The 22,320-nt window shown below is 44.6% G+C and overlaps 3 protein-coding genes and 1 long non-coding RNA gene across 6 annotated transcripts; 2 read left to right on the top strand and 2 right to left on the bottom strand.

Annotated features, from left to right (window-relative positions):
- Positions 1 to 1,317: 1,317 nt before the first annotated feature.
- Positions 1,318 to 4,883, bottom strand: LOC129602126 (uncharacterized). The gene is made up of 5 exons (XR_008692355.1): positions 4,434 to 4,883; positions 3,523 to 4,201; positions 3,005 to 3,372; positions 2,771 to 2,941; positions 1,318 to 1,829 (listed from the first exon to the last, which is right to left on the bottom strand). It is a non-coding gene; the product is annotated as an uncharacterized LOC129602126 (long non-coding RNA).
- Positions 4,884 to 5,044: 161 nt separating this feature from the next.
- Positions 5,045 to 13,027, top strand: LOC129602124 (uncharacterized). 2 transcript variants are annotated; one of them, XR_008692354.1, is made up of 5 exons: positions 5,045 to 6,742; positions 7,556 to 7,661; positions 7,763 to 8,395; positions 8,540 to 9,367; positions 12,995 to 13,027. XR_008692354.1 is itself a non-coding variant. In XM_055501095.1 (4 exons), the coding sequence occupies exons 1-4, from the start codon at positions 6,253 to 6,255 to the stop codon at positions 8,727 to 8,729; spliced, it is 1,419 nt and encodes a 472-aa protein (XP_055357070.1). In that variant the 5' UTR covers positions 5,045 to 6,252; the 3' UTR covers positions 8,730 to 9,549. The 2 variants fall into 2 exon arrangements, 1 of the variants encoding a protein (XP_055357070.1); XM_055501095.1 differs by lacking the exon at positions 12,995 to 13,027 and having other exon boundaries at positions 8,540 to 9,549.
- LOC129602125 (uncharacterized) lies at positions 11,335 to 16,831 on the bottom strand. The gene is made up of 3 exons (XM_055501097.1): positions 16,283 to 16,831; positions 14,100 to 14,281; positions 11,335 to 12,108 (listed from the first exon to the last, which is right to left on the bottom strand). The coding sequence occupies exons 1-3, from the start codon at positions 16,383 to 16,385 to the stop codon at positions 11,437 to 11,439; spliced, it is 957 nt and encodes a 318-aa protein (XP_055357072.1). The 5' UTR covers positions 16,386 to 16,831; the 3' UTR covers positions 11,335 to 11,436.
- Positions 15,763 to 20,533, top strand: LOC129602127 (zinc finger transcription factor ref-2-like). Of its 2 annotated transcripts, XM_055501099.1 has the most exons (5): positions 15,763 to 16,426; positions 16,509 to 16,721; positions 17,204 to 17,328; positions 17,418 to 17,622; positions 19,373 to 20,533. In XM_055501099.1, the coding sequence occupies exons 4-5, from the start codon at positions 17,597 to 17,599 to the stop codon at positions 19,998 to 20,000; spliced, it is 654 nt and encodes a 217-aa protein (XP_055357074.1). In that variant the 5' UTR covers positions 15,763 to 16,426; positions 16,509 to 16,721; positions 17,204 to 17,328; positions 17,418 to 17,596; the 3' UTR covers positions 20,001 to 20,533. The 2 variants fall into 2 exon arrangements, with proteins under 2 accessions (XP_055357074.1, XP_055357073.1); XM_055501098.1 differs by having other exon boundaries at positions 15,763 to 16,721.
- Positions 20,534 to 22,320: the final 1,787 nt, after the last annotated feature.

Here is a 22,320-nt window from a genome sequence, read left to right as displayed (position 1 = left end):
AGGGAAGAAGTGCATTTTTCAGCCTGTTGTCCATCCAGATTCAACCGGAAAATGTAACAATTTGGCATTCAGTTTTGGCCGTTACACTGCATATGCAGTATGTTATTGATTGTACATTCTGTTAAAGAATTTCTGTCACTGTGATTATAATTCAGTAATGTAGTTAATGAACATAATTTACTATAGCACATCAAGCGCACTGTACGTGTGGCAACGGCGGCATGTACATACGAGTAAAATTGTAGCATTTCCGTGCAAGTACAAGGACAGGTACTAGTACAACTACAGGTACATCCCACACGTCCGATCGCCGTCCGGATGGGTGCACAACCTTTGCCTGGAAGCGTGGTATGTGCCTGGCGTGGGACGAGACGTGCGTGGTCCAGCGTGGATACCGTTGCGATGTCTTACCTGCAATCCACGTCAGTTACCGCTGGAGCTGCTGCTGCGGAGGCCGAAGATAAAAAATTACGACTGTACTCGTATTCGGAGGGTAGATATGTCTTCTCTCCACTCGGTTTCGAAACTCTTGGGTCATGGGGGAAGCCATACTCTTAGTAAAAGAAATCGGCAGACGACTTCAACTACACACGGGTGAATCCTCGCCCCATGAATTTCTCCGTCAACGGTTGTCACTAGAAATTCAGCGGGGCAGGCCGCTTCAGTACTGGAACAGTGGATGGAGCGGCAGCTTTAAATGAAATTTTGTTGTTGTGATTACTGTTTCTTTTCAATGTGTAATGTATACGCGTTTATGAAATAAAACCATTACCAAGGTACTATTACACGTACAGTGGACCTCATGAAGATGGCAAGGTCTCACAGCCAATAATGCATACGGTTGGATGTGTGATACGCACCTTTACGAAATTAACTGCATTTCGCACCTGAATCGGATCCCTTGCTTTAAAACTATTGATGTTATGTCAGCAATCAAAAGTCAGAAGCTAGTAGGATCGGATTTTGGTTGTATTATTCTTCTTCTTATTATTATTATTACATGAGGAGCAGACAATCCGCTAAACGGGACCTCGAATTCTGGTCGGTAAATAGCTAAACAAAACTTGTATTGACATATTGGAGTCCAGAATTGTGGTGGAACAGCTTTGTGCGACAGTGACGAACTGGAAAAACCGGATGTCACAATGACCAAAACTGGCTGAATCACTGTGTAACAGAACCGTGCGTAAGAGAAATCATCGCGATGTGTTTCATGACCTTTAGATATAAAACAATCAGGTCAGGTGTCTCTGCATTACATTACGTCGACTAACGTCGGTTGTAAGAATCTGCACGTTTTAAGCACATTTGTATCACACATTTGTAACACAGACATCTTCACTCGAAGACAGTATTGTTTTTTGAAGGAAAATTATTGCTGTCTTAGAATTTCGTGGTAGTGTTGGATACAAACAATCAGAAAAATCTAAGCAGCGAGGTTTACAGTGCACAATAAATCACAGGCGGATGCAAACAATACTGAACCACAAAGATTGTACTGTACAGTAGTTCGAGAAGGCGCCTTCCATACGGGCGTCGGCAGTTCGTTTTAAATTGCAGCCAGGCAGTATTCGCCATGCGCGGAACCCGAGAGTGTAGTAGAAATGCCTGGCCCGAAATGGCTGTGCTGAATACGAAAAGCATGGCGGTTGACACAACTTAATTAGGCTGTGCAAATCCAGAAGAATCCAGCAGAATTGGCAGTACAGCTAGGGGCCAATAATTATTAGGTAGCGGGTGCTATCTGCGACTTCTTCCTGAAGCTGTCGATCGTGGTGCCGTTGAAACCCATTTCGTTCGCAGGATAATTGCTGAAGAACAGCGTAAACCTGCAAAAATTACATTATCCCAACGCTCACTGTAGAAAAGCGCACTTTTTAGTTGACTACAAGTGTATACTGTATGTCACAAGAAAACTGTAAATAGCCTTTTTCGATAGTGAGCTTTAACAATAGGGGAAGGCTCCGCACACCACGTTTCACCACCAAAGTCTCCACACACCACGAAACACCACCGCCAGGCTCCGCACACCACTTTTTATTATTTTCTAATTTTTTTACAAAAACCACCGAGATCTCTGGCCACCACCAAGGGCAGAGTGCACACCAATATTTAAAACAAAATTAATTAATTGTTTTTACGGGCGGAAAAAGACAGCTCTTTCGTCTCGCGGCCTGGCTCCTCTTTTTTGATACCACTCGTTTGTCTCCGCTTTAGCCAATTTTTCGGTTTTACAAACTTGCCGAACGCAAGTTGTTTTTGTTTGCGGATGGTTGCTTGCCGAAAGCAAGCAACCACCTGTTTTTTACTGTGTTCACTTACTTAAGAAGTGCTTACTTACTTTTTGCTGTGCTTACTTAAGAACTTTCAGTGCTTACTGACTTGCATTACGCATGCAGAATTAGTAAAGATTTGCCTTGCGCTATATTGAAACCCAAAACATTGTAATCTATCGTTAGATACAACGTATTATAAGTAAAGTACTACCTGCTGTACACACACGAAAAATACAACATAGCTCATACTGTATTAGTCGTATATAAGACCGAGCACTGTACGCTTCCGAAATTACGATTATAAGGTGGTGTCCCGAGACTGACGATATTATTAAATATATATGGTGGTGCGCAAAAATGGTGGCCCGAGACAAAACGTGGTGCGAACAGTGGTGTGCGCAGCCTGGTCGTGGTGAAAGGTGGTGTGCGGAGACTTTGGTGGTAAAACGTGGTGTGCGCAGCTTTCTCCTTAACAATATAATGTCTTTCCTTACCACGCGTCATCGATTCCTAGCTTTTTGTGGACCAATTCGCTCTGCTGCGATGTACGCTTCGTTGTGCTTCCCAATAAAGTTCCCGCTGGACGCCAGGTTGCCGAACGCGCAGGCTTCCGTGGTGCGGCCGCACGTCAGGAACTGATCGGTGCTGACGCACACCGAGAGGTGCTGCAAAAGGTCACACTTTGAAGAAGCGTATATCGGAAAAACCGTTCTTGGCAATTTGCTTACCTTGGGATCCTTCTGCAGCAGTTGTCCAGCGTCTTTGTTAAATTTTCGTGGAAGTGTGCGGGGAAATCGATCTGGAAAGGTTGGTGCTCAGTTAAAAGAGCGGCATGATGTCAGTAGACGATCGATGCGGACGAAGAGCGTGACTGCTGGGAACGCTCACTTTGTATTCGAAGACATAATCAGTTCGCAGAATGATGTTTTGGTGTCCAACTTAGTCGCTTTTAAAACGTTTTGCGAACAGGCTACTCGTTTGAGTTAAAAGGAGAGACCCAGACAAACTACCGGGCGATCCGATTCACACGATTGGCAGTACCCAAGAAACGCTCTTAATACTGGGCACACTTGGAAGGTTATTCTGAATTTCTGACCTGGAAAGCCAAGCTAAAAGTCGTTTACGAGTACTTAATCAGCCGCTCAAAACCTTGTATATGCAGCAAAACCATCATCGTATTAAGTGAGCATTGCTTAATTGAAGTGCTTTCGAGGGAGTAATTCATATACAATCATGTACAAAATACCTCGCGTGCGTCGTTCTATTATCTTGATGATTCCGCTTCGCCATACAGAAAAGTGCAGACAGCATCCGCCTGGGCACATCAAGCCTCAAGGTACAGTATCCAAACAAATCACTTCCTGCGCATGCTGGACATGGTGTACAATAAGTGGGTCTAGAGGAGTTCTTCCGAAAACCAGTAGTCTGCCGTCAGTCATAAACTGACGCCAGGTTGCTGACCCTCGACAGGAAAGGATCCCGGTGTCGATACCTGACTGCTGCGCAGCGCCATCCGATCTGCTGTTTATATTATCCATCCGTGAATCAAACACATCGTAAAACTGTGGTTACTGCGCCACAAGTGTCCCGAATACTCGCTCAGTTAATGTCTCATAACAATTTTCCCGGAAGAATTTCTAGACTGTTTTTGAAATACAGGTATTCGGGTACAGAAAAAGCCTTCACACGTCGGTATGGCTTTCTTGTGTCATCAGTCTGCGCCCGGCGTCTACAGGAATCGAAGTGCACCAAAATAATCACAATAACTGCTCCATTTCCAAACGGATTCCAAATAATAGTACCACCAATCTCGCGGACATAATATACTGCAAAAGCAAACGCTACACCCGCAACTGCCAAGAGTTTCCAGATGCTTGGGCATGAAATGCACTTTTGTCTTCGATTAGTATGCTTTTGAACGTCTCCTGTAAAATGCAAGGAAGCGGATTTGTGGTTATAAAAATATATTCCCAACAGCTTCAGTATTATAATCTACTGACTGAGTTCTTGGCATATAATTGCGCTAGAGAAACCAACAAATTAATGCTATGAGTAAATTCATATTAATGCTATCGATCTGCCACTTTTGAAAGCATTACGTCAAGGATGTTTGCGTGTGCATAAGTCCTAATAACCGTCAAAATGCAAAGAACCTACTAATCTACTGCAAAAATTCCACACAAAGACGCGGAAAACTCATCCAAGCATAACAGTGCAAATAGACTGCCTCACGAAGGCACTCTGGTTGCAGTGTATATTCGTCATAATCCACTTGTGACTTGACAACGGCCGCCATGGACAGAGTGCAGCGCTATTCGGATATCCGACGGTACTTGGTATCAGTGCACAACCCAACCGCCGCGGTCTTTCCCGCAGTTGTCGTCTGGAAATTGTAAAAACTGGAATCGGCCCACCGAAAACATACGGCTACACGAAAGATGCTTTGGTTGCAGTAACGTTGGACGAAATCACCAAGATGGGAATGTATGAGCCATAGTCAATATTCATTACGATTATAGAGGATTTTTACAACATACAGATTCCAGGCGGAACACCAAGACAAGAGGTTCCCGTCGGCTGACATGAAAATCGCGCAGAGAGCTGTATGAAGTGTGGACCTGAATTGGGACTAACTGGTAACATTAGACTGCATCCGGGACAGCACGAGTTGCAGCGCAGAGTACGGCATACAGTCAGTATGTACACACGCTGCTCGATGAACATTGCTTGCGTGCGCAGTAGTGAGAACTCGCTATTTGCATCTGGAATCTGCTGACCGAAGAAAGTGAAAATAGGGTACTTCTTCATAGGAACACGGCCTTCATTCTCATCGTTCTGTTGTTCATAGTCACGGAACTCATCCAAGCATAACGGTGCAAATAGACGGCCTCACGAATGCACTATGATTCTTTAGCGTCACTAATGATTCTTCAGCATCTTGTTATCCGAGTCGGAGGTTGGGGCGTCTAGCGTATTTATTTAGATATCCATGTAATTCAATCGCGTCATCGCGAGCACGTTTCAAAATCCAAGCGCCGTCGCTCTTGGAGCTTACCACATCCAACCAGAAGAAGCCTATCGCCTAATATAGTCGACGAAGATGCAGCCGACGTACAGAGCGGTCACAATAGTTGCTTGGGCGGGATACCGATTTTCTTTGGCGGGATAGGATTTTTTTATACGTACGTACTTCTTCTCATCATCCTGTCAAAAGTGTAACGGAACGATGGTTCATATGGATCATGGATATGGTCATATGGATGATGACACCTAGCATCCGGTCGACCGTGGAACAGCGAAATCCTTTTATGTACAACCAAGCACCAAACACAAAGGAGAAGTGCTGACCTAAGCTGTGAGGAAGATGCGAAATCTTTTTCGAAGCAAACGGCATCACGTCTGCCTTGCGCCGCCTTGCACAGAAAACATGGATCGCTTCCACAATCCACATCTGATTCCAGCCAGACAGAGGCACCTTAATGACACTGCGACCATGAACTGGACAGCCTCCCTTAATCGCACTTCGGTCTCTCAGTTTGCCCTCCACTAGACCCGTTTAATTCCCGGGATTCCCGTTTAATTCCCGGAATTCCCTGAATGCTCTATCTACCATGGCAGGAAACGGATATCTGCATAAAGTGCACTATTTAAGCAGATACCACTCACGTACGCCAGAGCGCCATACGGACCGTTACGACGACTTCATCGTCGACATTGTTTGCGATGAACATGAAAGTTGCTTATACCGTGGATACGTTTGCGACGTCGTGGAAGGTGGGCTGATGGTTAAACTGAATTTTTGTATCGAAAAGAAATCATTTTACGTGCCATTTCGTCAAATGCGACAAGTGCTGTACTGGAGAGACCCGAAATCGGCGAGAATGAACGTGGAATACAAGCCCTTGTACAGCTGCCAGGTACGGAAGCAGAACACTGGTGTACCGCGCATATTTTGCATGATACACGATTTCGAACGATGATTCTTGACAGCCCAGTTAGCTTGCGTTATGTGGAGAGCTACTGGAGACTAGCGAAGATTGTGGTTCCACTACCAAATAACAGCAACATCATCGCCGTAATCAACGATGAACCTGCCTTGGTTTGTAAGCGCTTGCGACCTGCTTCTACGAACGCACCCTCCGTGAATTGTCGAACATTCCACAAGAGAACCATTCCTCTACCGGATGATGTGGACCTCTCGTGTTTCTATGAAATCCAGTTTTGGAGAGTTTTCCCTACAGTTTGGCTGAATTGCACTGCAACTATGTTTGTCTGCTCTACGAAACGGGACGTAACTGTTGTGTGTAGAGGACACCCTTCTCCTTCTTTAAACACAAAAATTGGCGAATTCGCGTCACTGCAGGCGCAGAGATATTTCCGAGAGTTCAGCGAGCGTCTACACGGACCACACGGTGTCATCACGGACTTGGTAAATTCTATGGTTCAGTCTGTTGCTGTGAAAGAAGGCAAGTAGGTACTACTGTAAATACTCTACTCTAGTACATCCATGTACAAGCCGATTTTTACTCCGATCAAGACTTCCAGGATTTTTTTAAAATTTTAAAATTAATTTTAAAATTTTCGAAATTCATTTTAAAATTTGAAAAACATGCTAAAACAGTGGATCGGTGTAAAAACGTTCTTCGTGGTTATGTGCATTTACCTGCAAAATTTGAGGGAGATCGGTCCATAATGAGACTTTTGGTACACCTGAATGCATTTAAGCTTTTTGGAAGTTTCTAACAGCCATAACTCCCGAACCGGATCTTGCGCGCACAAACGGTGTTCACGCCAGTGTATACAAATCTTCTAGCTACAGAATGTTATAAACCGAAACAAAAAAGTGTTTGCGAGTGCGCGAAAGTAAAAGTTTTTTTCCATGTACTCGAATTTGGTACCATGTACCGGGCCTCTTCCCTTGAGCATGTAAAGGTGCAAGTGGAGCGATATTGGCGGAAAGTTGGCGCTTCACTGATGGCCATAGCTCTACGTTTTATCCCAGTGCGTAACCGTGCTTCGCATTTAGATAGTCCCTTGCTGCACCGACCATTTTCTAGCCACATTCAGCCGGGCCATTACAATTACTTACATTGAAATATCTGGAGTGTACGAAGCCTCCAGTCACTCAAAAGCGAGTTAAGTGTTTAAACCGTGTAGCGTGGAGCGCCGTAGTACGGATTTAAGCGTAACCCGTAAATTTCTAATGTTCGCTGAATTTATTCTGACATGGAAAAAAAGTACCTATGTCACTTATACAGCAGTGTTTTGCGTATATTCAGATGAATCACGAGAAAACACTAATGTCGCGTTGCAACAACTCCCCCAAGTTTTGCTGTCTGCTGTGCTGTCCTACACGACCATTTATGATCGATCCCTCTTTAGAAGGTGCGTAGTAACCAAGAATATCGGCTACTGGCTGTAAAAAATTGCCGCTTCCTCTTTTCTGATTGACGGCGGAACAATAATCTGCCCATTTCGATTTGCAGGGTGTCCTGGAACTGGAATAATATTTTATCTACTGCGTTTGTTCAGAAAGATAATTCAGATGATGCAGATAATTCAGATAATTCAGTGTGCTCTAACCGGATCCGTGCGCACATTGTATTTAGCTGGTCACTGGTGTTCCAGGTTATTCCTGCTGCCGTTGATTGCGCTTCTGAAATACAGCCGAGTCAAGCTAAACTGGATCGTTATAGTTCAGGAACACCATCACCGCGTGCACGAAATTTCCACCCGGAGTCCGACTACTGGGACGACTCGATTATGCAGCTTCTCCAGCAATGCGCGACGGTGTGTGACCATATCGTGTTCAAACACTGGAAACTGCATTTTAATCCGGCGCGATTGCCGTCATTTTGCCAACGGTCCTGTGTGCTTCCGCAAATGAGATTTAGCAGAGGACTAACCGTCCGTGTAGCCGCATGGTCGTACTGCTTTTTCCGGGACGGTTCAGAAACAAACCTGGCATCATCGCTGATTGAAGTGATGGATCAAAACTGTCCCAATCCAAGTAATACGAGCATCTCCAAAATTTTGTGGGCGTTCGATCAGCTGAAATTATCCAAGGATGACCTTTGGAATTCACCACAATGGACGGCGCTGTGCTCCTGCTTTGCGGAGTAAGTATTAGTATAGTACAGTACAGTACAATTACACAAGAGTACAGCACATTCACAGTATGAATACGAGTACAGTACAGTTACACATTACTTGACAGTTATCAGCTTGATGACGATCCTTTGACGGCACAATCGTTGTTCTAGGTGGCGTTGTAAACCCCCGGCATCTCCCGCTACTGCTTACGCGTTTGTGACCCAAACGGACAAAACCAGAGGAAGAAATCTTATACTGCAGACTATGACCCTGTGGAGTATACTGGACTGGAACAATACGCTGGATCCTGAAATGTGTATTGAGGCTTTTTACAACTGCTTTGGCAAGAAAGGCCCGTAAGGCCCAGGATCCGGCGGCCTTTTCCACAACAATAACAGCAGCCATTGTTAACCGTATCTCTATACGGCTACTTCTGTGACCTTTACAGCAAGCAGCGCAACGATTGTCAGTCGCTTATTCACGGTAATGTATTCCGCCTAGTTGGTTAAGCGAGAATGATTACTACTTTTCCGCCAGAAGCTTACTGCCACAAAATGGACCTCCTAGCCACGAGCCAATGCATACAGTTCACAAGATTTCCAACGACATTCCTCTCCGTTATCACACTTTACATACCACCCAGGACTATCGATACACTTCCTATGACAGAAGAAAGTTAGCTATGCAATACCATGATCCACAAGTGCACGCGTCGGCCAGCGTCCACACGCGACTCGCGGCGCGTTGTTAGTGTTATGCGGTTAGCAGGATGCTGTGGAGTACTTCACGGGCAAATTCCATGCCGGCAACGTCCGTGTCGGAAAGTGGCGATTTCTTCCTCGGCCGCCAACGACAGACGCATGCTTCTCCTTCCGGCGTTGGCAGTTGAGAAAGTGTGCGCCACGATCCCGGTCGTTTCTGCCGGAGTGGACCTAGGTGAAGTGGAGAGGCGGACTGTACATGTTGGTGGCGTTCTGCGGCGCCGTTGCTGGGACAAGGTCAGTCATAATCGCGTGAATACGTAACTGTAAAGTACGTACCGGGAAAATATCACAATTTCCTTCTCGGGAATTTCTAGAATTCAGTCTCTGCACTCGCTTACTACAGCCTGCATGAACTTGATCAACCTTGTAATACTCTCTTGCCCAAACATTGTTCCCTTTCTTCCATTCCTTTGTCAATAAAGATGCCATGAACTTCCGTTGTTACGTTTGTGTAACTGGGTTAAGTCGCTAAGAGCGTTAACGAATTCGGTTAGGTTTTTTTTCTGTGAAACCATCGCCCTGGAACCTAAAGACGCAGCTGAACTTTGTTGGAACAAAAGCACAAGCACGACCGCATCTAGAATTCTTACGATTCCTAACTTACTTACCTTGCGAATAAAATAAGAACTTGGCAAGTTGCACAGATTGCAAGCATGTACTGAACCGTCGTTCAAACTGCGCCAATCTACGATTTTAAACGTTGAAGCTAAAGTTAAAGGATACAGGTTTATCCTAACACAGAAAAGTGCTCTGATTGACTAAGCTTGTGCTATTGTTTGCCAATTCTTAAGGTGTCAAAATTGGATGTGGTTCTTTGCGGTGTCTACAACACAACAAGAACAGAGAATCACAGTTACGCTAATTAATTCTCCTATCCCAATGGGCGCATGGGTTATTGAGCTATAGATCAACAAAAGGCGATTACTGATACTGCATCTGCACGTTTAGCATAGCCTGGATTTACTCTTAATTACATCGTATTATAATGATTGGTTAAAGCGCTGTAATTTGTGTACAGCATCTATACTTAAGTAAAAGCAATGGTATATGCCTATGGTACCGAATTCCTGTACATGCATGAAAACTTCCACTTTCCAGCATTACCAAACACTTTGTTGCCTTGCTTTACGGCATTCTGTAGCCCGATGAATTTCGAGTGGTGATGAACACGGAAGTGTTTTACAAGTGTCATTTTCGAGTCAATTTCGACCGACTCTTTACGTTTTCCTGAACGTGTCACCTTTGAACAACGCTTGTGTAACCACAAGTTATGTTCCACGGTTGTGCAATTATCTAATGAGCGTTGCTGTATGCCGATCAGAATCCGAATCCTTGTTCCGGTTACGAATCAGGATGAAGATTGTCACGCGCATCCATCCGAAAAACATTTTGCACGCCAAAATTTTAATAACCGACTTTTCTAAAAACCATCTTTTCGAAAAACAGCTAGCAAAACCGCAATCATTCCCATCCCATGCGGACAGGCAGCGGTTTTGGTTTGTATCCCAACTATCCTCCACATACACCTTTCGTATATCCTTCGTGTATCCTTCATGCGATAAGAACTTTGTTTAAAATTTTGTGTGTATTACACAGTTTGTGTAATATTAAATTTGATTTGTCTATGTATTATCAATTTCTCGAGTGTGCAAGATCAAAAAAATGTTGAAATCTGTTGAGAAAATGTTAGTGGGGGTCTGTAATAATATTAATGTACTTGTAATTCAAGTGGTCTAAAATACTCATCGCTTTTCTGCCCCTGATTAAAGCGAAACGCGGTACCAAAATCCAATAAAGTAATATTTCATACTCAGCTCGTCGACTTTTTGCTTCGCGCGAAAATATTCTTCCTCCAGTGCGCATCATATAAGGTTGCTTATATACAGTTACTGATATGTACTGCAACAATAACTTACGTGGCCCTCACCTTCGTGGATGCCAGAGGCAGCCTCCTGGGGGCGCGAGGGTAGTGTGTATGTATTATCGAATTTGTACTATTTTATTCTATGGACAAGAATCATTAATAATAATGATCACTAATTGCAAATTTTTGTACACCTTTATCATATGCGATGCGCCGCAACACAGGTTCAGTAGTGACTGCAGCAACCCCAATAATCAATTTCGAAAAGCAAAAAGGCACTGCCATACATCGCTAGAATTATCTAACGGTATTTAGTCACTACCACATTTTGCGACAAGAGTACTGACTGTTCACAGTAGAAACGGCAACGCTGACTAAATATTCCAAAAATGAAAACCTAAGCTAACGAATAACCGGAGCTGTGTACTAGCGGCTACGGTTAGATAACGTGCAGGTATGCTTCCTGCACAATCCACTCGTCCAGACCATCGTCCACGCGGAACCAGCATTCGTACAGACCGGCATCGTTCCATGTGACACGGCGGATCTTCAAGGTGGCATGACACCGCAACGCTGCATTGATGCCCGTCTCAATGTGCCCATAAAAGCCCCGCCATGACATGGCCTTATCCGCCATCTCCGGGATGGAATCGCCCATCAGCAGGTAGCGGCCGCGGCGCCACAGAAAACGGTCGGTCAGGTGTCCGGGGAGGAAACGGAAATGCACCGGGCACTCCATTTCCGCGGGTTCGCCGTAGCGCGCCGTGACGTTCGGCATGGGCGGCTGGAAAACGTCGTGGCGGAGGAGGGTGGCGCTGACATAATAGCGCTGCGTCACCACCCGCTGGCTGCCGTTGGAGTGCAGGCACTCGTACAGGCCGCTGTGGGCGTTGGTAAAGTCCTCCAGCGCGATGGAGAACGCACCAGTGGCCGGATCGTAGTCGGTCACCTGTTTGATGCTGCGCGCAATGTTCTCCCCCGGACTGGACTTCTCCGTGAAGTTGCAGCGATAGTTGACTCCCTCGAACACTCTGCGGGGAACGTTGACATCCGTAACAGTAACCTGCCTTCCTCTGTACGTGTACGCCGGCGGAATCTCGATGTGGGACACCTGTGCGCCAAAACGTCATGTAAAATAAGCATCACATGTGTAGCTTGTATTCACGACATTACAGCAGCGGAGAATTTGATACGGACAATTTCTGAACTGCGAGACTCAATGCGGAGTGCAGATATGACAACAGACTGACAGAGGGCAAATAAAAATAAATATTAACCACAAATTAGAACTGTCACCCGAAACCGGATCCCACTGATCAGACGAATTTGCTAGTGAAAAAAAGCTAATTCTTCAATCGGCAAGCGGCGAAAAACTGCAGGGAAATTTTCCACTAGTACAACTTGCGAATATTTAAGTACGTAAGGGAACACGAGGTTCAAACAGCATTGACATTAGGGAATTTTAGATTTCACATGGTTTAGGCTCCGTTCACTAGAAACTACCGCGTCAGATAAACAGTACGTTATCAGACTAAACAGCGTTTAAAATGCTTGTACGGATGCACACTTGCAGTGACGTACAGCTGAAAAATAAATCGAATCGAGAGTGCCGAGAGCGTGACCAACCTGCTCTCGGGGAGGCGGTTAGAGCACACAAAAAAGATCCACAGGCAGCATACGCTGGCTTGTCGCTTTAACATATGGCTGAGCCGTTGCACAGATCCACGTAAGGCAGACAGTTTTACGCGTCAGCCAACGACGTTGGCTTACGGCGCCTTACGTCGCGAACGGACGTAAATCAACCCGTAACGCCAACTTCTACCCGAACGTCGAACTGGACGTAACTTGTTTTGTGAAATCTAAAATCGCTATTACTTCGACCGGCCGCCTAGTAACACTGCAAGTGCTTACCATCACTCTGTTATAAGTTGTATTGATACACTGAGGCAACCTTTACTGTGTCTCATCCGTAACAAAAGACGGACTTTATTACATAGATTAGTGCGGAACTGCTGGGGATTACAGTGCACTCGTGGCTGGCAACTTCCGGCACGACAGCACCCGGACATTTGGAGGCGTGACCTTTCGCCGCAATTAAATTTGACGCACGACTTCTCGCCGCGGGATATTTCGATGCTGGACAGTGGACACTTCGGTCAGGGACAATTTGCACTGAGACATTTAACCTTTGCGACATTTTGACGCAGAACGTCTAGTCGCGGATACTTTGCCGCAAAAGAATTCGACACGCATAATTTTCGCGGGTTTTCCCACTTTTTTGGAAGTTCTTTTAAAGTTTTCTTAGGCTAGGTATTGGTGTGTCATCATAGGTTAATCGTAGGCTTTTCTTAGGTTAATCTTATGTTACCTTAGGTTATTCTTTAGTTATTATAAGGTTTCTTAGGTTTTTCTTATGGTTTTTAGCTTTCATACCTTCTTGTACATCGTAATTTTTTTCTCAGTTAGTTTTCTCTTGGGTTCTTGGATTTTTTCGTATGTGTTCCTGACAGTTTCAATAAGCCGGATAAAAAATTTCTCTACTTAAAAGGACGTCCGTCGAAACAGCCTCGCGGTGAATTGTGAAATGTCTAGTCCCCGAAACGCCCTGGCGACGAAACATCTCGCAGCGAGATAACCTTGCGCCAAAATGTCTACGATCGAAAGTCGACTAGCTGTCCTCTGCGAAATGTTGTGTTGACCTGCACGACGCACTGCTTATCCCAATTCCCACGTACAACATAAACCGGAACAAACCGGGAGATGTTAAAATAATCCAGTGGCTATTTGCTAATTGAAAATTAACAATTAATGGATTTTTTTTAAATTTACCAACGTGCAGCGGTGCTATCGCCACCGTACGACGCTTGAGTTATGACGGATTTCAGTATCTGGACGAGCCGACGGCAGCGGCGGTAGATACCCACAAAAATAATATCGAATTCTTATACTGCTTACCCACCTAATTTTTTGTCATGCCCTTTTAGCCATTGTAGATGAAAACCTTTTTCATAGTACGAAAGAACTTATTAGGCGCACAAAGTTCCCTCAGTTTTACCATCTCCTACGCATAGCTTTGGGCCTTTGACATAAATGAATACATACTTTCGTGTTGTTGTTCTTGCAGGGAACATGCAGTGTGCCGCCTTCTGGCGCTCGGATAATCTGCGTGTTCGGTGGCCATTCCATTGCAGGTACGTCCTCAAACGTGCGACCGCGCCCGTAACCATGAAGCTGCATGACGCCGTTGCCGTTGCGCTGTTTCGCTTCGTTCAGGATCTGGTGCACTGGAAAAAAATGATGGTTAAATCAAATAAAAAATGAACGGCGCTGTATGCTGGTTACTCTTGTACGTCTTGGGCTACATGCAGGCTGCGGCGATATTTTGCACAACGCAGCTAATCTGTATACCTTGTAGCGCATCGCTATTACTGTACAGATATCTGTATACGCGATACGATAGTATCGCGCGCGTAGCGGTTTGGCTACTCGCGTGAGCTTCTCGCTTATGGTCAGTTAACTACGCCCGCGATTTATCGAAATAATTCGAAAATTATCGGTTTGTGAATTAGCACTTTACTAACTATGATATTAGAATATTATTAGTAATGTAATACTCGCTGGTCCACGGCAGGTATGCATCACAATCACCAAGGTCAGATATTCAAATAATGTCCGAATAATTCCATGGATACAAACCGGTACTTTGAACAAGCCGGCATAATTTCGTATTAAAAGCCGGCACAATTCAGCTGGATACCAGTACTCGTGACGGTTGTAATTGTTAATTTTGTAATATTTTTTCTTCTAAATTGGGCTCGACTCTGTTTGAAACTGGAGACAGTTGTATGTCCTACGAAGCAGCTACTGTATAAAAACTGTTTAAGACTGGTGAAAACTGACCAATCACGTGTTCGTAAACGCCAGGAGAAACACAACGACATCGAAAACACATCCGCACTATGCAACGGGAAATGCTGACCAGGTTTCGCTGACCTCTGAACGCCCGTGATGAAGAGCCGTTCAGAGTGCGAGAGACACTTCCTGCAGAACGGTGGCTGATGGCTTATTAAGAAAAAGGGGAAAGATGGAACAACTGGACTTATTAACTGGAAAAATGATGGCATTACCGCCCATACCGGAAATTTCGCGAATGGCTGCGCGAAATCATTGTCACCAGAGTGTTACAGTAACCACCAAGAGCCCAGGGATGACACGCTCGTAATAAGACGGAGATTACCTATCAAAGCATTTGCGTCTCTGAGCCGAAGCTCTGAAACATGCGGTTAAGTAGCCGCATAAACGCAGAGACGCTGCTGTATGAACTCAAATCGTGATTTTATAATTATTAGTATCCGTACATTCCGTAGCTATTATTCGTAGCTGTCTTTTTGGTCAATTTGTTATTATTTGTACTTTTTAATTGCTCGTCTATCGATATATGTGAAAAAGCAACCAGACTAGCGCGCGCAGCTGATTTTGTATCATTTTTACTACGGGCGAAAGCTCTTGCGCGTAGATAAAATATTGCGCGCGTGAGTAGTCTCGCGTAGACCTGGCCTTACTTTAAAAATCATTATTGAATTTATTCTACATAAATATTTGCAAATCGTTATTTTAAACATCTCACGGCTAGCCACGTTTGCAATAAAGTCAATTGGCTCGAATGACGGTCGCAATGTGTGCAAGCCGAACGTGGCCGAAATGAAAACGGCCGAAGTGATCGGTAGCCCACTCGGGGATACAGGGAATTCATGCCGATCAAGAACCACGAGTTGTGGAGCTGGCACTACGCAAGTCTTCCACTGTTTTCGTCTTACACACAGACCTTGCCGCTTTTATATCAGTACCACAATGTTCTATCATCTATGAAGAATTCTGATCATTGTACTGCCAACTTTATGTGGCCGAATCAACTTCAGAATGCAAAGCCATGACTGTGAAAAACACCGCTTCGTCGCTGTCGTCAGCATTTTTCTGCCATCCCATGGTTCTGGCCGAAGCAGCCAAAATTGTCTCCCTGTGGGGGTCCTTTATTTATAATTAGAATGTAGAAATGATCGGGCAAATCTTATGGCCATCAAGCAAGCCAATAACAGCAAACAAGAGTCATGCCTGACTTCCAGCATGAGCAACAGGGTTCTACATGACGACGCTCGACGAAGTGAGCGCAATTTGGACTTCGGCTTGTATTATACGTGCCTGTGCCGCAAATTACAGGAACATCATAATCTTGCCAGAACACTGGATACTGGGCAGTTTATCCAACCACATCCACAATGACTTACATCTGTCCACGGTCAGGCCTTTCTGTGTGGAACAGCCAAGGTAGCCAGGCAAAAAGGCCAGCAGCAGCAGAATCGCGGCGGTAGCAACGAGAAAATGAACCATTATCAACGATGAAACCGGAAAAAAATGATAAAGCAGCACTGGTGTGTGATCCTGTTCCTTTACTTTATCAGCACATGCTAGTTAAAACAGTAATTAGTGTAGTGGAAAGGAACCGCATTACAGGTTAGCAGTGACTCCGCATCTTGCTTTTTTGGAGCGCCGTTTATTTGAGTTTGGAGCCCCGGGATGTCCATCATTGACTTCTCACTATCCTGGACCAAAAACTGGACCAAAAACCCTGGACCTGGACCAAAAACTGATTTCCGGCAGTGGCTCCCAGTAATTCAGATGCAACATGGAAACGCCGTTTGCACAATGGGCTGGGATGAATTTCAGGTAAAGCATTTTTAATTGAGCGTTAATGCTCACGTTATGCTTGGAGCCTTGGATGGATCTTCCGCGTTGTTTTGTCGAATTTTTGCAGCAGGTTCTTTGCATTTTGACGGTTAGTATGTACATGCAAACATCCTTGACATAATGCTTTCTAACCTGACAGATCGATAGCATTTAAAAATTTACGTATACTTAATTAAATTTTTAACAGTGCGTAACTCTAATTTGTAAGTATGTGCCGAATGCTACATTAAAATATCACACTACGTGGTTCAAGTTTTGGCCTCGTTTCGACCTTTTAGTTAGTGTTGTGTTGTATTGATAATTGTATTGCTCATGTCCAGACGTTCAGTATGCGAATCGCAGTACAGCTCTTTATTCTCCATATTGATCAGTACTTCTATACGCAATGTGTATGTGGTATGCCACATTCTTCACATAAGTACCTCATCGTAGCTCCAGTAAAGGAATAGTTATTCTTCCAGGTCACCCGGGAATCCCAAGTCACCAGGAGGCCAGCGTGAACTGTGGCATTTGCGGGAAGTCGTATGCCAGCAAGAAAAGCCTAAAAATCCATCTATGTCACCACAACCGGCGAGAAGCCGTACGCGTGCGTTGAACGGTCTCGTACCATGCTATAACGAATCGCGAAGGAATTGTGTTCAAAACATCTTCAGCAACACGCCGCGTTCCTTGTAGGTGCCACGTATGCCCCAAACGATTTAGTCAGATCAATATCCTCAAAGCGCATCTGGCTTCCACGCCGGACGACGTGACTGGGCGTGTGAAGTCTGCCAGAAACGCTTTACTCAATTGGCTCACTTGCGCACCCACCAAAGGATACATTCCGTGGCCTCACGAGATCACACCTGCTCAAAATGCCGGAAACGTTTCAATTCACAAGGTACTGTACGTTTTCATAGGTTTTCTTAGGTTGTCTTAGGTTTTCTTAGGTGTTTTTACGTTTTCCTAGGTTTTCCAAGGTTTTCTTAGGTATTCTTAAGTTTTTTCAGGTTGTCTTAAATTTTCTGGGGTGTTTCAACGTTCCCTAGGTGGTATTAGTTTTTTTAGCTCTTCTTATGTTTTAGCGGTTGTCTTAGAATTTGTTTTTACGTTTAATAAGTATCTTTTGTCCAATACGCAGAAGCAGCTGCAAGTCGGTTTTTTTATTAGAATTGTTAAAAAAGAGCGCAGAGGTTTTAACAGAAGCGCAATTTATACTGTAAAGGCAAAACTATAAATTCAGTCTATCGAGTAATTTTGTTCCAAGCGCACATAAGAATTTTTTCTACGGAGAATTGGAAATCTTCCGTAGTAGCGCTATAAGACTGTTTGCACACCCTAAAGTTTGCACACTGTTAGAGAATGCACAAAGTGGTGCAACGCACGAAAAATAATGCCACAATATTAGGAAGTCGTTGTTGCGCTAAATATTATTGTACTGTTTAGAAATTTGTTTCGGTGAGAGCTTATTTACTGCTAACCCGGTTTGGCGTCCTAAAATGGGAGCGTTCCTTACTATATTGTACATTTGCAGTCCTAAACTATAACTGCAACATAATACCTAAGCTAATAATCTTTGGTTTTTTTTAATGAGATTGATTACTTTGCGTTGGCAGATTACTGTTTTCATAAACGATCCTTAAGGTCATCACAGTGAGATTGTCGTAAATATACATAAATTAATAACACAGGCCTCATTAACTCGCAGTAAAATTTGTCGGCATTTTCATTATCCGGAAGCGATAATCATTTAGCATTTTTTGTTACCATATAATGCATCCACATAAGACTGATTTATGCGTTTCGGGTGGATTTGCGTCTGTTTTCTTCAGCGCGGAGAAACAGTATTCTGATAGTTTTATGTACCCCCGAGAAGGATTAGAACGACGATCACTAAGTATTCAGTTTTATGCCTTCAGCTGTAGGAGCTCGTTGTCAATAGAAACGACAAGCTAACGAGGCACCTAACAATCTTGAACCGGTGATAAATTAGACTAATTTACGTTGCACTTAATGCACCGACCAGCATCAACGCTATGGTACCTTAGATACTGTATAGACATCTTTCGGAAATATATCATAGGAAAAACGATTTTCTAAAGGCTATGAGCATTAATCTGTAATTTATGGAAATAATTGATTTCGTCCCTATTCCACTAGCTTCGCTTCAGTGAGAAACTGGCTTGTTAAACGAGCTCCCATGTCTGTTTGCAAAGCTACTGCCATTACACAATACTCCTAATGAGTCGATGACATTCAAGCGGGCCGCTATGCTAATTAAACGGGCGATGTACCGTCCAATGAGTTTGAGTTACCGATTTCCTTCCAGAATTTTTGCTTTTAGCACGTAAAGCATATCGTACTGTTTTCCGAACACTTGAGAATTTTAGAACCAGTTGAACCAATTTCTAGTTATACAGTACGTCTTGTAACATACAGCGACGAATACAAAGTCACGTTGTGTGAGCTACATGATGGTAGGTCGCCCGTTTACTCAACATAGTGTTCCACTTGCACACCGTAACGAGTAGTTAACGATAAGTTAACAAGAGCTATCTTGTCACTCCATTCATATATTCACTTATACGCGATAGTTCGGTTCAGGAAAACAGTCAAGAAGTTGATAGCATCACTATTCTAATATTCAACAGGTTCGAGAGAAAGGCACGAGCGCCGCCACACCGAAGCCAAGCCTTCAAATGCCATAAATGCCCGAAACTGTTCACCCGTTCCGCCACCCTCCAACAGCACCTCAACGCCCCCCGGGGCTTTCGATCGTTCACCTGTCCTTTCGACAAATGCCAGCGCCAGTTCACAACGAAATCCAGTGTGCGGCGTCACTGCCGGGAGACTCAACACGCAGCGGAAGCCGAGAGCGACCGGGACAGTACAGTTTCGTCGGCGCCCGATTCCGGCTTCGATTCCTCCAATTCCTCGTCGACCAGCAGCGCGTCCAATGCGCCGGAAAGTCCGGTGGTAATTAAAGTGGAAGAGCTGGACGAAATGCACGAGATGGGCATGTACCGCAAGGTCATCGGCAACCTGACCGAATCGCAGTTGGAGCGCCTGGAGGAGTATCTTCAAATTGTAATGGACGACCGGAAAACCAACGTCGATGATGATCTAGCGTACACCCTGAAAAATGAAGCAATCAGCGAAAACACTGAATCGGTGATCGAGAAGGCCAAATTATTGACCGGCCGTGTGGAATTTTATAACCGCCGCTATCATGGCACGCAGTTCTTTCGCCGATACCACTTATTTGTGCTCCGGAGATGAGCAGCGTTATTTTTTTCCGAAGGACACTGTCGACAGTAATCACTGGAATTACTGTCACCGTCCGTCACCGGGTGAATTGGCGACGGCTATGTACCGAAAGGCCGTTGGCTGCCTTTTCCTGGAGCGTATCCCGTTGCCAGTTCTTCGTGTGTAGGTGACGACAGTAGCCAAGCGTATGCATTTGATGGACCACCGACGTACTAAGAATTTTCCTGAGGCGTTCGACGGTTATTAATGACTGTTTCTTGGAATCGTGTTGACCATGGAATCAGTTCTTCGGCATCGGCCGCTTTATTACCATTTCTGTGTTACTGATAGGTCGTGGATGGTGGAGTGATCAGAATGTCAAGGGAATTTTATTCTGGATTGGTTAGTCTGGAACGAATTCCCTTCCTGATTGTGGGATGTGATATTTGGAAGGATCTTCATTATTTTTACGCCTGTAGTTGTTTATGTAGTTTGTACTGATCAAGTTAACCAGCGCCGGTTCACTAACTGCACTTGTTGCTCATTCCATATGGAACCATGACATGTCGCTATATCTCACCACAGCCAATCGTTTATGTTTTACAGATTGCTCCCGTCAGTAATAACCATAAAACTTGCAAAAGTCATGACTGAAATGAAGCAAAGGAATATCAGTATTACGAATTATCAGCTGTTATTGGCAGTGTTAGCTGTCAAAACAGCTTCTCCATTAAGGCAGTTTCCGTTACAGTAGTTCGTAGGGGCGCAGTTTCCGGCCGGTACCTCATCGGAAGATTTTTCAGCGCAGCAAAAAACCATCCGATGGGGTACCGGCCGCGCCGATGAGTGTTCACCGCGCGTCCACGGTCTGGACGGCGCCCTCCTATTGCAGCCCGCGTGCCGTTCAGGGCGGCGGTGATTAGCATCATAAGAAGAACCAGAACGTTCGGAATAAAACATCCGTTGACATTTAGTGGAAGAAGTTCTTCCACTAATTATCAGTGGATATTTTATCTCTTCCGTTCTTCCGAAGAACGGCCATTTTGCCGTAGAGGAGGGCCTTGTACCACTGCGGCTTGCGTTCCCAGGAGGCGAGGATGCTGTTAAACGCGGTAACACGCCCCAAAAACGGCGCCACGAAGACCAGCATGCTGAGGCCGGAAACATTTGCAAAACAAGGTGGAATTAACTTGTCTTGCTGATCACGAGCCATAAAAAATGGCAAATAAGCTGCTGCTGCAAAGCTTACACCAACACATTATTTGAGCCAGCGAAGATGCAACCTGCATCTGCGGTGGCTCCTATAATGTGTTGACATTAGCGGAGATGATGACAAGCAGTGTCCCGAACACTACGCCCGCTGCAACATCCAAATTTAATAATGATTACTTTGTCATGTAGACTGCTAAAACCGTGTTTACTCTTTTACTTTAGCTAAGCCCCGCAAAAGTGCCGAAAATTCGTGACAATAAAAATTTTATTACCACGAATTTTCGGCACTTTTGCTCTTATTTAATAAGATACATTGCGAGTATATTATACTAGTCGCGCAATGGATCTTATTTTATTGGAGCGTCTGGATAAGGAAGACACCATAAACTGGATAAGGGAGACGTCTATTCTATTGTTTTCCAAAACGGGTTGGTGATTCCCTTACTGGTGCCACGTTGCAGCCCCACAACGTAATAAACGTCACCCTTACAAATCGATAATCCGATCGCATAGTCCCTTAGTAATTGTCGCTGGATTCCGCGATCAAGGCGCAGGCGCACTGTTATAATCGGGCAGCGTGTGTCCGTGAATATTTTTGCACGCTGTGTCCTCTAAACTTTCAGCACAGTCCGGCGCCAGTTTGCATCAACTGTAGCATTACGCAAGCAGCGCTGATCGATCGGAAATACAATCGATACGCATGCGCACGTCGGGAGTTGCAGTCTAACCCTTTTCCGACACCGTTCCGTTCTGTTGGCGCTGTCCACGTACATATCAAATACCGGCATATGCTTGACGATAGAATTAACAACGGGGTACGATTAACAAACCTTCAACGGCAGCACTAGTCGTTCGTAGCGAAACAAAGGAGGTATCGTTTCACTAATAACGACGCAGAGATTTCAGAGATGAACGACTGACCTCAAATAGACAACCAAGCGGGAATGCAGCTGCTGTTTTGGGTACATTTACCGCACGTCCTAAATTCACGAAAAACGCTAATGATTTTGGATGTTTTTTCAATGTTTAAAATTTGGAACTTTTATTAGTGTAAACCCGCGCAGGCGTATTATTATGTGTCATGGCAAATGCCGATTAAAAAGAGTACCGAGCACGAAAACTGCATACAAGAGACTGTGTG

This window comes from Paramacrobiotus metropolitanus, unplaced genomic scaffold (assembly GCF_019649055.1).
Source record: "Paramacrobiotus metropolitanus isolate TYO unplaced genomic scaffold, Prichtersi_v1.0 Parri_scaffold0000333, whole genome shotgun sequence".
NCBI classification, from domain to species: domain Eukaryota; kingdom Metazoa; phylum Tardigrada; class Eutardigrada; order Parachela; family Macrobiotidae; genus Paramacrobiotus; species Paramacrobiotus metropolitanus.
Note: the sequence above shows the minus strand (reverse complement) of the source record. Positions and strands in the feature narration are given on the sequence as shown.